Source organism: Maylandia zebra, linkage group LG18 (assembly GCF_041146795.1).
Source record: "Maylandia zebra isolate NMK-2024a linkage group LG18, Mzebra_GT3a, whole genome shotgun sequence".
Classification (NCBI taxonomy): domain Eukaryota; kingdom Metazoa; phylum Chordata; class Actinopteri; order Cichliformes; family Cichlidae; genus Maylandia; species Maylandia zebra.
The window spans coordinates 33,234,264-33,251,205 of record NC_135184.1 but is presented as its reverse complement, the minus strand read 5'-3'; the positions used below and the strand labels follow the sequence as shown (position 1 = coordinate 33,251,205).

General features: G+C 43.4%; 1 protein-coding gene and 1 long non-coding RNA gene across 5 annotated transcripts in view; one reads left to right on the top strand and one right to left on the bottom strand.

Moving 5' to 3' along the window:
* col15a1b (collagen, type XV, alpha 1b) overlaps window positions 1-16,942 on the top strand; it is a 55,486-nt gene that overhangs the window by 25,903 nt on the left and 12,641 nt on the right. For 3 of the 4 annotated variants that reach the window (XM_076876351.1, XM_076876350.1, XM_012922948.3), the window contains 26 exons: window positions 746-933; window positions 1,218-1,427; window positions 1,540-1,692; window positions 3,974-4,048; window positions 4,253-4,327; window positions 5,384-5,489; window positions 5,655-5,695; window positions 5,842-6,000; window positions 6,149-6,175; window positions 6,258-6,320; window positions 6,459-6,527; window positions 6,671-6,733; window positions 6,819-6,971; window positions 11,257-11,310; window positions 11,441-11,467; window positions 11,598-11,735; window positions 11,906-11,959; window positions 12,043-12,069; window positions 12,201-12,242; window positions 12,546-12,608; window positions 13,071-13,106; window positions 13,270-13,353; window positions 13,524-13,589; window positions 13,780-13,815; window positions 14,014-14,076; window positions 14,186-14,275. In XM_076876351.1, the coding sequence (XP_076732466.1) occupies window positions 746-933; window positions 1,218-1,427; window positions 1,540-1,692; window positions 3,974-4,048; window positions 4,253-4,327; window positions 5,384-5,489; window positions 5,655-5,695; window positions 5,842-6,000; window positions 6,149-6,175; window positions 6,258-6,320; window positions 6,459-6,527; window positions 6,671-6,733; window positions 6,819-6,971; window positions 11,257-11,310; window positions 11,441-11,467; window positions 11,598-11,735; window positions 11,906-11,959; window positions 12,043-12,069; window positions 12,201-12,242; window positions 12,546-12,608; window positions 13,071-13,106; window positions 13,270-13,353; window positions 13,524-13,589; window positions 13,780-13,815; window positions 14,014-14,076; window positions 14,186-14,275 (2,162 nt within the window). The remainder of the gene's footprint in view (window positions 1-745; window positions 934-1,217; window positions 1,428-1,539; window positions 1,693-3,973; window positions 4,049-4,252; window positions 4,328-5,383; window positions 5,490-5,654; window positions 5,696-5,841; window positions 6,001-6,148; window positions 6,176-6,257; window positions 6,321-6,458; window positions 6,528-6,670; window positions 6,734-6,818; window positions 6,972-11,256; window positions 11,311-11,440; window positions 11,468-11,597; window positions 11,736-11,905; window positions 11,960-12,042; window positions 12,070-12,200; window positions 12,243-12,545; window positions 12,609-13,070; window positions 13,107-13,269; window positions 13,354-13,523; window positions 13,590-13,779; window positions 13,816-14,013; window positions 14,077-14,185; window positions 14,276-16,942) is intronic. The other variant, XM_076876349.1, reaches the window with a different exon arrangement.
* Window positions 9,775-12,656, bottom strand: LOC143413395 (uncharacterized). Its single transcript, XR_013094018.1, has 3 exons — window positions 12,519-12,656; window positions 11,209-11,326; window positions 9,775-9,905 (listed from the first exon to the last, which is right to left on the bottom strand). It is a non-coding gene; the product is annotated as an uncharacterized LOC143413395 (long non-coding RNA).

Genomic DNA, 16,942 nt, shown 5'->3' with positions numbered 1-16,942 from the left:
CACATACCAAACCCTCTAATCAGGTATGTTTCCTCTTGGCCAGGCTGATGAATTAGAGAGCCCTAAATGTTAATCTGTCTGATCTGGTGTTTGTGTGCGTTCACATGGGTGACCTGTATGTTTGATCTTAAGCTTATGCAGATCTTATACACGTGCATGTAAGTGACAAAGATTTAGATAACAGGGACGAGCATGCCTGGAATGCTGAGGTGAGTGTCGCCACGGGAGACAGGCCTCACAGTGAGAGGAATCAAGGGAATGTGAAACCGTCTCTTCACATATGCACCAAGCACTCTAATTGCCGGTTATTCTGTTTCTGAGGATTATGTCCATACGAGGCAGAGCAGTGAGCCGTGGTGGGCAGAGTCTGGATCAAATCAAGTCAAATTAACACCGTGTCAGGATCACAAGTACCTCTCCTCCTCACTTTAAGTGGCGAATTAACCAGGAACACACAGGGCAGACAAATGGGATGAAGATGGAGGTTGAGACATTAAAACAAGATAACTGCAATTTGGATCAGGTTCATCTGCACTTAAGGCTAAATATTGCAGTGTGTGTTCAGAACGCTTGCCTTTAAATATAATATACTACACATTTAGGATTTTTAGTGTCTCTGGGAAGGATTTGAAAGAATAAAACTTGAATGAAAAATGCAGCAGTGTGTTTTGTCTTGTTTTCTATCTCTCTCACTCTCCACGTACAGCATTTATTAATATATACTATTCCTGTCTGTCTCTGTCAGAGCAAGGCTCAGGAAGTTATCTGAACCTAACGGACTTAATTGGCTTCCCCCTCCCTCCCTCTGTGTCCTTCACTGCTGGCTTTGAGGGTCATCCAGCCTACAAATTTGGGTCTCAAGCCAATGTCGGCCGACTCACCAAAACCTTTGTGCCGGGATCGTTCTACCGGGACTTTGCTATCATCGTCACGGTAACCCTACAATCTTCTAGCCTCCTTGATTGTCAACATGCTCAGTTGTCATAACTAAAGATATGACGGTTTATGAGGGCGAATGGCTCCTTGTGTCATCACCGTGTGAAATGTCGACATTAAAGCAAGACTCATATGTTTGTCCCTGTTTAAAAACTGTGAATACAGAAAAATATCTCTTTAATGTTTTCATATACTCACTTATGACTGAATTTCATGTGAAAGGGATGTGGAAGCAAAAGCTTAAAGTCTTTTTTTTTCCTCACACCATCGTATTATTCCAGGTGCGCCCAGCTAGCCAGAGAGGTGGCATGCTCTTTGCCATCACAGATGCCCAACGCAAGGTGGTGAAGCTGGGTTTGGCCCTCACTCCAGTTCGCGAGGGCCTCCAGAGCATCTTACTGTACTACACTGACCAGGAGCAGGCCTCCCACAGCCACAAAGCGGCTGCCTTTAGCGTCCCGGATATGACTGACCAGTGGACACGATTCACGGTGAGCTTCATCCAGGTTAACGACAAAAGATAAAAAGACTCTTCCACTAAGATGAGTGGTTTAACTTTGTCCAAGTCACTGTGGACTGACGTCTGTTGTCTCTGCCTGTCAGGTGGTGGTGGAGCATAATGAGGTCCGTCTCTACTTGGACTGTGGAGAGGCCGAGAGTAAGGACTTCCATCGTAGGCCAGAGAAACTCACCTTTTCACACAATTCAGGCATTTTTGTAGCTAATGCAGGAAGCATGGGGCTTGACAAGTTTGTGGTAAGTGAAAGTTTAATATTAATGTGGTAACCGAAAATGAGAGAAAGAACGAGAGAAAGAACTATATATTTTCTTCTTTTTTTCACATTTAACTAGCCAGTACTCTAAATAAATCTGTCTCTAAATAAAGACCCCATATCGATTTTGATGGTAAGAAAGGGAAGCAAAACTTCCACTGACCAAACAGAAAATGTTTGAAAAATCTGCCTGATTTGAGATGGAAAGACCTAGAAGTAATTAATTTTATGCAGTTTTTCATTGGTTTGGTTGAACTGTTTCCTCGGTAGAGTGAACTGTTCTTGTCTCTCTTTGGGAGACTTTTCTTAATCATAGCGTCAAGATGTTTGGCCAGTTTTTATTTATTTAGGACAGTTTCCACATCCTAATGCAAAATGAATACACGTTTTTCTGGACTGGATAAGAATACAGCCAGGCCTACAGATCACACACAGAGAGGAAGTGAGAGGGGAGGATACATGGGGGAGTAAATCAACTGCAGATGAGGAAGTTGAAGATATCAACATGGCTTGGTTGTGGTGTGATCAAAGGCAGACCGTGGAGTGCTGCATCGTGATAGGGCACAAATGCAAACTTGATGTCATTTCTCATTCAGGAAAAAAACAAAACAAAAATGTTTGTGTGCTTGTCATTGAAACAAATGTCTGTGCAATGTCAACTCCGACGTTTCCAGAATGAATACATGACGTTCTTTGGCCAAAAGGAATGAAAATCTATTACAAAAAAGCCACTTTGACACATGACTTCTTTTCCATCTCAACTATCTCCACACAAAAAGAAAAGATAAAAAATAAAAGAAATACGAGCTGGGAGCAAATTGCTGTGGTGAGACACCCTTATCACCTCACTCTGCTTCGTTCAGTGTAGCTTGACTGTCTGAACAGGTTATCTGAAGCATGATGGCAAAATATGTGCACGCTCAGCAGCAGTACGTGCACTTGTGCCCATCTGGGACAGTGTGCGTGCGTGTGTGCATGTGTGTGCGTGTATGCGTGTGTGTGTGTTTGTGTGTGTGTGTGTGTGCGTGCATGTGTGTGTGTGTGTGCCTATTACCTCACATTTTGCTGTGATACAGTGTGTCTGGTATCACTGTCAGACTTTCTAAGAGAGATCCACAGTCCTGAATAGAAGTGCTGTGACAGAAGAATAGAAGCTTTAATTTTTGTCAAATATTCCAAACACTGATCACTGAAACTAAAGTAAATTTTTTAATGCTTCAGAATAACTTCCCAATTATATGTCAGAGGTATTTCAAGATGGCTGCTGAGTGGCAAGACAGAGTTTTTCCTCTGTCTATTCTAATTACAGCAACTGCATGTAAATATGTCCCCACCTTTTAGACTGAGGATAGTCCATGAAACATTTTAATGGGGACTGTTTAAACAGATAGCTCTGGATGACTCACAGCTCACAATAATCTCTGCTGATTCCTGCACAGTCCATCATTTCCTCCACTGTCTGAAACGAGCAACATTCCCTTTCAGCTAACTTTCCTCTCACTGGCTCTTTCATACAAAGAGCATAATTTATTCCAGGTGGGCGGAGCTTTTATGCCCACAATCAGAGCTGTGTTTGAAATGACCATACGAGGAGTCTCAGTGAGACAGCACACTACACTTGGGATGCAAGTGTTATGCAGTGTTGTGCATAATGTACATATGTTGTGTACATTTCCAAATAGTTATGGACCTAACTGCATGTACAATGTAATCAGATGACAGTTATTATGTTGCCAACAAATCACACAAAGAAGTCTGTAGACCAGTAACTAGATGGACACTTGGAGTGCCTGCATCACGATTTTAAAGAAAGTGATCCAGTTCACACCAAAATGTGACGTGTTATCTCTTTGCCCTCATCTCAACTAAGATTCATCAATCTTAAGGCATAAGCCAGTGATTCCATGACCCATTTTTAATTAGATTGTTAGTCTTTCTCTTAAATGTAGCTCGAGTTACTACCTATGATGAATTATGAGAACACAGAGAAATGAGACTGAAAACATATCTAATGTTTGGTGGAGGAACTCTAATATGACACCTCCACAAAGGCAGCATCACTGCTTTGTTGTTTCATTTGTGTTATTATTTGGTCTTACCAGACTGATGCTGAGGACACAACGGAAGAACTAATTCTAGCACTGCTCAGACAGACAGAAGCCCAACGGTCACAGCAGTCACTGAACTCCCATCAGTCAGCCAGCACAAGCCTTCCTCTCCATGCAGTGACATGTTTCACATTTCCTTTGTTTTTTCCTCTGCAGGGTTCGATTCAGCAGCTGGTCATAAAAGACGATCCAAGAGTGGCTGGGGAGCAGTGTGAAGACGATGATCCTTATGTGAGACACTCCGTAACTTGTTGCTGAAATGCAAACCTTTCTAACACAAAGCCACAGTCTGCCTAGCGATATTTTAAAATGCTGTAAAAACTTACATGTCAATCCACAGCTCCCCCTTGTGGTTAAAATTACTGGTTGTAAGGATTTGTGCTAAAAGGGTTTTTTTTTTTCACCAATGAATGTATAATATGACGTTTGATAAAGGCCTCGGGGTACGCCAGTGGAGACGAGGCTTTGGATGACAGAGAGACAGAGAAAGACCTGAGGAAGACCGCACAGGTGAGAACGCCTGGCTCAGCACGGGTTGGCTGGTGATGGCTGGATGGATTACTTTAGTCCACTCCATCCATCAGTGTGTGTGTGTGTACATGTTTAGACATCTTTGTGAGGAAAGAAAATTGGCATACGATACCTGTGGGGAGCAACAGTCACTGATGGGGACAAAATGCCGTCCCCACGGGTTTGAGGCATTTTTGAGGCTCAAAATGTGATTTTAGTGTCAGGGTTACAATTAGGTTATGGTTAGGTTTAGGGTCAGGGTCAGGGTTAGCCATTCATTTTTATCGGTTAGGTTTGGGGTAAGCGGATAGGGAAAGCAGTATGTCAATGAGAGGCCCTCACTAAGATATGAAAATGTGTGTGTGTGTGTGTGTGTGTGTGTGTGTGTGTGTGTGTGTGTGTGTGTGTGTGTCCGCTTGTTATGTCTGGAGCTTAAAACTAAAACTACACTCCATGTCTGTTTGCACTTGTAAGAGTTCAACCCTATGCATTGTTTTGGTGCTGTCTTTCATCCTCCCACAACCTAAAAGTCAGTTTGACCCCAAACATCTCTGAATTAAAACTGACTTTGATGCTTCAAAGAAAACTGGCCTTAATAACCTGTTACTACAGAATGGTGGAGTCATGGTAGACCCTTCTAGTCTGGCCTGGAGACACTATCAGCAGCAGAGTAGAAAAAGAGCAGAACACGATGCTGGTCTTTTATTGTGTTGATGTTTAGTAATGCTCTTGTTTTGAAAAATAAAATAATTCATCTGAAGTATACTAAATGAAAAATCAAAGTGCTTTCTGTTAATAGTCTCATTCACCCAATTCAACCCCATTAACCATCCCTAAATACAGTCACTTCTTTCATCTGTACCAAAACCCTTTATCTAACTTTCACACGCATTCACACTTTTGCCTGAGGACACTTCAACACATGCACAGGAGGAACAAGAGAAAGGAGGACCTTCTAAGCTAATGTGGAAGAGCAGGTTGTCACACTTACAATGGTGGGACAAAGACATGGTGCACACACGAGACAGAATCACAGCCATTTGTGTCTCTTGCAAGGAGGAGGGTGTTCCCGTTAGTGCTCCGCCCACTGATGCTCCAGAGGAGTTTGAGGACTTTTCTCCTCACACGGGTCCAACAGAAGCCCGAGTGGACCTGATGACAGGTCTGTAGCACAAAGTTTTGTTCCTGTTTATTCTATGAAAGCTTCAGTATTTGAATTATGAACTAAACCTTTATCATATTTACTTTTCTAAATGTCCTCTCTCTATGATAACGTAAGCATACGCTGTCTGAAGTAAAACTGATAGACGTCATATGCTGTTTGCAGGGCTACACCGAACAGAGGAGGCGGGAGAGCAGCCACAGGGTGTAAGTTGGAGCGTGGGCTTTCTTGCCTAGTTGTCTTATTTTGAAGACAGTGTTGGTCAGAAGATAACAAATGTAGCTCCAGTGTTTCAGTTTATTTTCCCTACAGACACAAATAACTTAAAGACTTCTTGATTTCAATTTTAAAGGGTGATGTCAGGTTAAAAGGAGAGCGCGGTGATCCTGGCCCGCCTGGCCCACCTGGTCCACCAGGTCCTCCCAGTGTATTCAGAGAGACTAAGCTTGGAACATCTGGCCCACAGGGACCACCAGGATCTCCTGGGCTGCCAGGAAAAGATGGACACAAGGTTTGTGTGTCAAAAAGAGGGTTTGTGTGTTTTTCCTTCACCATCTTTCGAAGAACATCGGAGATTTTTTAAGTGAACTTTAAACTCACGAAGTAATAAGTCTTCTTGCACCACTGACTCTCATGCTTCCTCGTGCTTCTGCTTTCAGGGAAGCAGAGGCGATAAAGGAGGTCCAGTAAGTTAAACAGCACTATGTCTGCTTGTTTGTTTTTTTCTGTTTCAGTTGCTACGCTCACTAATTATATTTTCATCGTCAGGGCCAAAAAGGGTCTCAAGGATTTCCAGGCTTGAACGGAGAAGTTGGAGCTAAAGGAGAGAAGGTCCAGCTAATGCATCCATGTTGCATTTAATTAACTGTTACTCTTTATTCCAAATGTAGTTTTATTTTATGATACCAAATAAAAAGAAAAAGTTCTGCCTTTTTCTTCTGTACTTTACTCCTCCCTGCCTCCTTACAGGGAGACCCGGGAGTTGGTTTACCAGGCCCCCCTGGCCTTCCTGGACCCCCCAGATCACGCAGTGTACCCGTGAGTAACAGTTTATGGTTTCGCTACTTCCTCCCAATATGTGTCTGCTCAGTATTGTCTTGCATTTTAGCAATGATATCAAATGTAGGCAGCATAAACAAGACATGAATACAAAGAAAAGCATCTTGATGAATGTGTTTTAGTATGGACCAGATGCCCTGGGTTCTGGGTTTGAAGACCTGGACAGCGATGCAGACCTCATCCAGGTAAGAGAAAGGACTAGTGAACAGATGCAAGAGTCTGACAGTCAATTATGGCAGTGAAAAAAAATCTAACATCTCCTTCCATTAGGGTCCTCCTGGTCCACCGGGCCCTCCAGGACCTCCTGGTCCCCCTGGACCCCACCTGTCCTCATCTGCCACCATTGAAGGACTTTCTCCTGGGCATGCTGGACCACCTGGTGCACCTGGCAGTGATGGCCTTCAAGGCAAACAAGGAGTACCAGTAAGTTAACCTTCAATTTAAGTGAAAAATAGATGATTTGTTTTAAATACAAAAATCTATGTAATACAGAGAGTGCAGAATTATTAGGCAAATGAGTATTTTGTCCACATCATCCTCTTCATGCATGTCGTCTTACTCCAAGCTGTATAGGCCCAAAAGCCTACTACCAATTAAGCATATTAGGTGATGTGCATCTCTGTAATGAGAAGGGGTGTGGTCTAATGACATCAACACCCTATATCAGGTGTGCATAATTATTAGGCAACGTCCTTTCCTTTGGCAAAATGGGTCGAAAGAAGGACTTGACAGGCTCAGAAAAGTCAAAAATAGTGAGATATCTTGCAGAGGGATGCAGCAGTCTCAAAATTGCAAAGCTTCTGAAGCGTGATCATCGAACAATCAAGCGTTTCATTCAAAATAGTCAACAGGGTCGCAAGAAGCGTGTGGAAAAACCAAGGCGCAAAATAACTGCCCATGAACTGAGAAAAGTCAAGCGTGCAGCTGCCAAGATGCCACTTGCCACCAGTTTGGCCATATTTCAGAGCTGCAACATCACTGGAGTGCCCAAAAGCACAAGGTGTGCAATACTCAGAGACATGGCCAAGGTAAGAAAGGCTGAAAGACGACCACCACTGAACAAGACACACAAGCTGAAACGTCAAGACTGGGCCAAGAAATATCTCAAGACTGGTTTTTCTAAGGTTTCATGGACTGATGAAATGAGAGTGAGTCTTGATGGGCCAGATGGATGGGCCCGTGGCTGGATTGGTAAAGGGCAGAGAGCTCCAGTCCCACTCAGACGCCAGCAAGGTGGAGGTGGAGTACTGGTTTGGGCTGGTATCATCAAAGATGAGCTTGTGGGGCCTTTTCGGGTTGAGGATGGAGTCAAGCTCAACTCCCAGTCCTACTGCCAGTTTCTGGAAGACACCTTCTTCAAGCAGTGGTACAGGAAGAAGTCTGCATCCTTCAAGAAAAACATGATTTTAATGCAGGACAATGCTCCATCACACGCGTCCAAGTACTCCACAGCGTGGCTGGCAAGAAAGGGTATAAAAGAAGAAAAACTAATGACATGGCCTCCTTGTTCACCTGATCTGAACCCCATTGAGAACCTGTGGTCCATCATGAAATGTGAGATTTACAAGGAGGGAAAACAGTACACCTCTCTGAACAGTGTCTGGGAGGCTGTGGTTGCTGCTGCACGCAATGTTGATGGTGAACAGATCAAAACACTGACAGAATCCATGGATGGCAGGCTTTTGAGTGTCCTTGCAAAGAAAGGTGGCTATATTGGTCGCTGATTTGGTTTTGGTTTGTTTTTGAATGTCAGAAATGTATATTTGTGAATGTGGAGATGTTATATTGGTTTCACTGGTAAAAATAAATCATTGAAATGGGTATATATTTGTTTTTTGTTAAGTTGCCTAATAATTATGCACAGTAATAGTCACCTGCACACACAGATATCCCCCTAAAATAGCTAAAACTAAAAACAAACTAAAAACTACTTCCAAAAACATTCAGCTTTGATATTAATGAGTTTTTTGGGTTCATTGAGAACATGGTTGTTGTTCAATAATAACATTATTCCTCAAAAATACAACTTGCCTAATAATTCTGCACTCCCTGTATACACTGATGGGATTCTGCAGACGTATGCAACTGTCCAAACATGCATGGTCCTGTGTGGAAAAAGTAACGCAGTGAAGACGTGTTGTCTGTGGTGACACATCACACTTCTCCATCTAACAAACCTGTGGACAAATCCAGGTTTGGCAGTTGTAAGGATGGCGGTACTTGTCTGGGGCTGCTTTGATTTCCTGGACGACCATGAATTCTGCTCTCCACCAGAAAAAGAGAAATTTCTGGCCATCAGTTTATTCCCTGAAGCTCAAGCTCACTTGGTTATGCAGCAGTGCAGTTATCCAGAACACACCAGCAAGTCCACCTCTGAATTGCTCCAGAAAAAAAAAGTTTCTGTAGTGGACTATTCAAAGTTCAGAGTTAAATGTGCCTGAGATGCTTTGGCATGACCTCAAACAGGCTGTTCACACTCGAAAATCCTCCAGTGTGGATGAATTAAAATAATTCTACAAAGACGGGCGTGCCAAACAAAGAAATGCTCTATGGCAGTAATTGCAAAGACTTGATTACAGTTTGTTAGGTTTAGGGGGAAATTACTTTAACACACAGGACCTGGAAGACTTGGTTAGCTGTTTTCATTTAGTAAAGAAAGTAATTTAAAGCTGCATTTTGTATTTACTTAGGTTATCTTTGTCTAATTTTAAAATTTGTCTGATGATCTGAAGAATTTAAGAGTGACAAATATGCAAAAAATGAAGAAATCAGAAGATGCTGTATAGACACTGGACAGACACATCTGTTAGTATAACAGTGCTACATCAGGAGACATTATTATAGCCTATAATATTTTTACATAATTGTTTTTTTCATATGTTCTGTTTTACTATATCTTGTACCTTCACATTTTATTTGGATTATTTCTCATTGAATTTGCCCCGAGCATTGACTTTTTTCTCCTTTTCCACCTTCCAGTCTTTGCTCTGATTTTATGTAGTGCAACAATTAGATTCCACCTTTATTTTATTTCTTAAATATTGTCATATTGTAGTGATTTGCATTTCTGTGTTTATATAAGCCAATGACCGTTCTCTAACTGTCTCTCTCCATTTCATTGTCCTTTATCTCCACAACCAATCTTTATTCGTACCTTTATTGTTCCTCCTTCTTATTCCTACCTGGAATCTCTCCTATTTGTTTCAGATGGTTGAGGATTGGTTTAGTGGTTCTGGGCCTGACGGTTCAGGTTTGAGCTCAGAGTTCTCCGCTGTCCTCACCTCAGACTTCGGCTCTAGTTCTGGTTCTGACTTTGAGTCAGCATGGGGTTCAGGCGAGGTATACTGCCCAGTTTGCCTGGAAAACCAGCAAACAAAGAAAGGCAGAATTTCAGTCAGCGCTAGAGCATTGAGGTAGACAACATTTAGCTTTCACCGTGATAAAACGGTGTCAAAGCAATAAAGATGAACCTTAGCTAACTACCCTAATGCTCAGGCACAAATGACTGCACATTATCTCCAACTACGTTATCTTAACTGCTGGCTTGCTTGTGCTAAAGCTGAAAGTGATCATCGCTGTGCCATGAAACCCAAAGTGGTTCTTTTACTTTCAGTTCCAAAATTGTCATTGCCAAGGAAAAAAAATCAGCATGACATTTTACTCTATATGATGACAAGCAACTGAACTGAAAGGATCTGGCCACACTCTTATTGCTTATAACCTCATGCTTCTCTCACTGCACATGGTAAAGGAACTGCTCTGCCTTTTGCACCAGTCACATTCATTTTTTACTTCTGTTGGCTGATTTTTCTCAGGGATATCAGGGATATATAAACTACTGTATATATATATATCCCTGCGTCTGCTACTAAAGTTACAAATGGGCGATTTCTACATGAACCAAACAGTTGGTTAAGTAAAGATTTGTATGTGACAGTGCCACCAAGGTCACGTGACAAAAAGCTCTCAATATTATCAGTTAAACGAAATATCCTGGACTAGATTAATGTGCTGGATTGATGAACAAACAGAAATACATATTATAGCTTTAGTAGTAAGCAGTCTTCTCTTGGATCAGCTGGCAGTGAGTGTGTTACCAATGAAGTCTGAGGTTTTATGGGTCCATCAGTGGGTTGGCACAGAAACACTGCTCTGAGTGGTGATGCTTGATTAAAGGGATATACTGAATGTATCATCACTTCAGCTTGCTGTTAGGTGATGAAAAAAGAGGCGATAAAATCATCCTCGCCTATATGGTTGATGACATCAATCCTTCACGCTACAGCACATTTAGCTAAATGGCAAACAGTCACAAACACCTTGATTGAAAATTGTTCAATTTATTTGTATGTTGCTGCTTTGAATTGTTTGTGCCAGTTGGACAAATAAGAGGCAATGATATAAACAGCCATTTACCATTGTCTGCGTTAAAGCAGAACGTTTCGTATTGAGGTTAAAATCATCATTTAGTGCAGAGCAGTGTTGGCATGGATGATATTATCATTTAAGGAAGCTGAAGAATCGAACAGCTTCCAAACATTCATGTATTCCTTTAAGGTGACGAGGGTCACAGTTGCACTCTGGATTGTTCCTGTTGGAACAGCCAAAGTGTCAACACACAGCGACAGTATGCTCCCATACTAGCATACCTATGACTTACCACAGCTTTATTTCTCTACACTCTGCATGTGTCTTTCTATATTTCCAGGGTCCAGCAGGAAAAGCTGGTCCTCCAGGTTCACCTGGGGCTGCAGGCGAGAAGGTATGAACACCAAGAGCTAAAAGAAAAGACATCTAACCTTATTGCCAAACTTCTGCACATTTTTAGTGTAGACAGTCTTTATTAGTAATGATAGGTAACTAAAGTATATTAACTCCTTTACTTCCTTTAGGGTGAGCAAGGCCTACCTGGGCCAAAGGTAATTTATACTACTCAAAACAGAGTCATACCTGTAAATGGCATCCTGTTCACATCGTTTGGTAGCCCACAAATAAATACATTTCCTGTTCTTGTTGTTACTAATGAAAGTCTCCTGTTTGTCTGAGAAGGGTGAAAGTGGGTCAACGGGTGTCCAAGGAATTCCAGGGCCTCAAGGGCCTATTGGTCCAGAAGGAAAGAGAGGCCTTCCAGGCCCACCAGGACCTCCTGGCCCACCAGGGCCTCCAGGAACCAAATTCTTTGCAGAGGTGACCCAACCCAGTTTATTAATCACCTGTCCTCCACATATCACTGCTACTATATAGCCTCATATAGATTAACGAGAGGAAAATGAGAATTGCAGTAGAAAACATTAAAAGGTTGTGTCTTTTTCATCACATTGAAGCTCAATAACTATAGACCGTGGCTTCGTTTTCAGGATATGGAGGGATCTGGCATGACTGATCAGATTACTGGAGTCAGAGGCCCACAGGTCAGTGTGAGGGGATATATGAGTTTATGTACAGTATATCTATTGATTCATATAAAGTAACGCATCCTTTTTGTTCTTTTAAGGGTCTACCTGGCCCTCCAGGACCACAGGTAATCTGTTTATGAATTTTCAACAAATTTACAGATAGCTACAATGACATGTTTAACAACTAATACTCGACATCTGGTTACTCTTTGAGTAGGGTGCTCTTACTGAACATACTTGTTTGTGTTTTCTGTAGGGTAAGGATGGAGCACCAGGAGCTCCAGGGCTCTCTGTCAAGGTAAATTCATTTTGGAATGACACAACTTATATGTTTCTGATATGCAGTATCAATTATCATCCACTTATTGTTTATATTTAGTGGCCAACAGGTTGTGTATTTTATGACCTAGTTGAGAACTATTGAGCTAAAGTGTTTTTGGTCATTGATGAAACAGCGTAGTTCATCTATGTGAACTTAACTTTCTCTAATCATTGGAATGCACGTTATATTTCACGTGAGCCACACATTACGTTAGAGTGAAATCACCATCACTCTTTGCAGCTTTTTTATTACCTCATTTTCTGATGTGTCTGATGGCAGGGTGAACCAGGAGAACCAGGACCAGAGGGTCTCCGGGGTCCTGCTGGACTACCAGGTCCTAGGGTAAGTAGCAGTGTTAGATGGCTGAGGTGGTTGGCAGTTCAAAAGTAGTTAGCAGCAAAAAAAACAAATACTGCACACTGCAAAAATGATACAGACAAAAAAAGGCTCTAGTCTAAAATCTTCCAGAACAGGCACCTTGTCAAAATATTGCAAAAAGCTATGTTATATATCTATAATTAATTAATTTGCCAACATTTTAGGAAACATTTTTTACAGATAAAATGTCTGAATGGTCCATTCTCCTTGGTAACTAGCCTGGAGGACATGGTGTATGTTTTCCAACAACTCTCCCTCCACTCCCACTTTCATGAAGTGCTTGCTCACAGGGTGTCATCTGAGTGGCGGGGTATTATTGTAGCGTCACTGTTGTTGTGATTTATATAAATAAAATCGAATGCATTGAAATTAATTCGCACTATTCACTTATTCACTGTGCAACATTTTCTTCCTCTTTACAAACAGGGGGCCAAAGGAGAGAAAGGCGGTCCAGGACCCAAGGTAGGATCGGAAAAACTCTTTTATCCTAGATGTGATTTGTTGTATCATTTTCATTTCATCTTTCTGTTTTGTTGCTTCCTCTCATGTCTTCCAAATACCATGTTTGTTTCTAAATGTCTGTTTTTGGTAAGGGACTAATGATTCTGCATTATGTGAATTGCAGGGTGAAAGAGGAGCTGATGGCCTCAGTATCCAAGGACCACCTGGGCCTCCTGGGGCTCCTGGACCTGTCATTAATGTACATGATGTACGCACAAACACACAACGTGACATTTAATTGAATGAAGACTTAAGATGGAGGCAGACCAACAAACAACTGTGTGGTCGTAGTGGTAGCTGTGCAGACATGCTGCTTTTTCCATATCTCTGAATATACTAAAGGTGCCCTAATGTCATCATTATATCTTCTGTCTACAGCTGCTCTATAATGTCACAGAGGGTATCCTCAACGTCACAGAGATCAGAGGACCACCCGGGCCTACGGTGCGTAGCTTCAAGTGAACTACAGTGTGTTTTAGGTTCTTTGTTGTTCCGCTCCGTCGTGGAGTATGGATGAAGGGGGTCGTAAATGAACTGATATTAAGATTTTTGCTGCAGCTGCAGGTGTGTTTGGTGAGCTTTTGCTTATGTGTGTGCTTTTCTCTGCATGTGTGTGTGTGTCTGCATGCTGCAGGGTCCTGAGGGATTGCCTGGCAGAGCTGGATTTCCCGTAAGAACATTTTGCTACACCGCTTTTTGTCCCAAATGATTAAATTCAGGAAAACTGGATGTAAATATTTATGTGATTATTCTGGATTCTTTTTCTTTTGCTGTCTTTTGGCTAAATGGGGTAGGTACCAGAGAAATCTTTAAACACACGATTTCATTGCAACCTTTTCTTAATCTTCCAACTTTCATCTCTTCCTAGGGCCCCAGGGGACCAAAGGGAGACATAGGACCTACAGGTATCCAGGGCCCCGCAGGGCTTAAGGTAAGAACTGAATATGAAGATTCATAAAGCATGTTCATATACATTTCGATGCCTATGAAACAACCCTAAACACCTCTCCTCAACATAAACATACATTTAATTTTGACAGGGAGAGAAAGGAGAACCAGGGGTGACAATTGCTGCTGATGGATCTCTCCTGTCTGCACCAAGAGGCCCTCAAGGGCCCAAAGGCACAAAGGTAGCCAACAAGTGACCTTTTTACCCCTAAAAGACTTTCTATATATTTAGTTACTTTGTGGTGAAAGACTTTAATGTATTTAATAATCTGTATCTAATGCTGGAGCCAAATAATGTTTGGTCCCTGTACTAGTTTAAGTGAATTCCTGTTTCTGCAGTTCCTATGCAAGAAACATCTCCTGGATGCATTGGTACGCATGTATGTATCCTGGGGTCATCAGGTGTTTCGGGTCATCATACACCCGCGCCCAGGCGACCCAGCTGGGGGTGATCAGGCTCCGACTTGCATACCAATAGCTACCCACGGATCAGCCCTTTTAATCCGCAGCCACCTTGTGGCTTTCTCTGCCGCTTCACTCACAGCCTGGATGGCCCTCTTCTTGGCTGCCTCAGCCACACCCACCTGATCGTGATCGTCCTACAAAGCCCCTTCATCCCACTTCTATGGGCTCATAGAATGTCTTCCAGCCTCTTCCCCTGCACTCCTGCACTAGTTCCTGGTACTTGGCACATTTCCTCTCATTGGCCTCCTCGATCCGCTCTTCCCATGGCACTGCGAGTTCCAGCATGATCAGATGTTTTGAGGCCTCAGAAGTGATGATCATGTCTGGCCAAAGGGATGTCTTTACTTAGAGAGGGGGGAAAGTCCAAGTTTACCAGCTTGTCTATAAGAATGTCTGGGATGATGGTATTGAAGGCGGAGCGGAAATTAATGAAGAGCATCCTTACTGATGTCCCAGGATTCTCCAGGTGATGCAGAGTGGAGTGGAGGGCGGTGGAAATTGCATCCTCTGTGGATCTATTTGCCTTATAGGCAAACTGGTGGGGGCGAAGCTGGGTGGGAGGCAGTCCTTTATGTGTTTTAGGACCAGCTTCTCGAAGCACTTTGCAACCACTGGAGTCAGTGCGTCACTGTGATGAGTCTGTAGTCACTGAGGCTACTGATGGTGGTGGACTTGGGGACTGGGACTATTGTTGATGATCTCAGGCAGTGAGGGACAGAGGCATGTGTCAGGGAGAGGTTGAATAGTCTGGTGAACACAGGAGCCAGCTGGTCGGCGCAGGCTTTGAGCACTCTAACACGTCGGGGCCAGCAGCTTTCCTCTGCTCTGAACACATTGCGGACCTGATGTTGTTGGAGGCTAAATGTGTGGGGGCTGTGCTCAGAGGACGCTGTGGGCAGGGTGGGTGCATGGTGGGGGTGAATAGTCCAGTTTTGCTGCTCTGATGCCTTTTTTAAGGTCTGCTCTTGCTCTGCTGTACATGTCCTGGTCCCCAGATGTGTATGCAGAGTACAACAGTGCCTGAACCTTGCTTGTCATCCAGGGTTTACGGTTGGGGTAGACCCGGACCAGCTTTTCCGTGGTGACAGTGTCCATGCAGTGTTTGATGTAACCCAGCACTGCGGTTGCGTGAGTCTCTAGGTCATCCTGTTCAAAGACACTCCACTCTGTGAGAGCAAAACAGTCCTGCAATTGAGCGAGAGCTTCCTCAGAAATGGTGTTAATGGTTCTGATGGTGGGCTTTGTCCTTCTCCTGAGTGGTGTGTATGCCGGGACAACGAGTAGGGAGAGGTGGTGGGACATGCTCGGGTGGGGGAGGGGAACACATCTGTAGGCTTAATATTTGAGTAAACATGATCCAGGGTGTTATTTCCACTCGTAGGGCATTTCACATGTTGTACAAATTTAGGCAGCACAGTTCTTAAGCATGCTCTGTTGAAATCCCCTGCAATGATGTGTACTCCCTCTGGGTATGTCCGTTGCTGTTCGGAGATCATGTCGTGCAGGTGTGCAAGGGCTGAGCTAGCATTAGCGTCTGGTGGTATGTAGACTGCTGTTATTAGCACTGCAGGCAGTTCTCTGGGCAAGTAGAAAGGTCTGCACATGACAGACATTGCCTCTATGTCCGGGGAGCAGACTGTGGCGATGATCTTGGTGTTCGTGCACCAGTTGTTATGTGTGTAAATGCACAAACCTCCTCCTCTGCTTTTCCCCGCTGTAGACTTTCTGTCGCTCCGGTGCATTGTGCGGCCTGCTAGCTGCATTGAGGCGTCAGGAATTCCCTCTTGTAGCCATGTCTCCATGAGGACCAGGATGTCGCAGACGATTGGCTGTGCGGCGAGAAGTGGGTTCAGTTCGTCTATTTTGTTGACGACCGAACGTGCATTGGTCAGGAAGATGCTCGGGAGCAGTGGTTTGAAAGGCTGCTTCTTTAGCCTGGCTAGCAGGCCCAACCGGCATCCCCGCTTTTGTTTGCGTTCCTTCCGCCGCCTGCGTTTCTTGGCAGAGCCGATAACAATCCACGGAGCGCCCGATGTTCTCGCTATCTCCAGGGGGATGTTGTGCATCCTCTGATAATCACTGGTAATGGGGATCTGGCTGTTATATCCGATCTTGCATGATTCCAGATGGTTGTAGGAAAATTTGGCTTTACAATAAGAAAAACAAAAGAAGAAGAAAAAGAGGAGAAACGAAAAAGAAAGGCACCTAAGTGGAGAGCATAGAGCCGCTGCATCTGTGCGCGCCGGCATCTTGTCCTATGTGCTGGAGGAACTTTAGCTGTTTACCCAGGTCAGCCCGTAGCTGCCAATCAGAGGCTGTGTTGAGGAGACCGGTTGTTAACCGTGGACATGCCTGGGATTTCTCTCCAGCCTTAATGAAAGAGA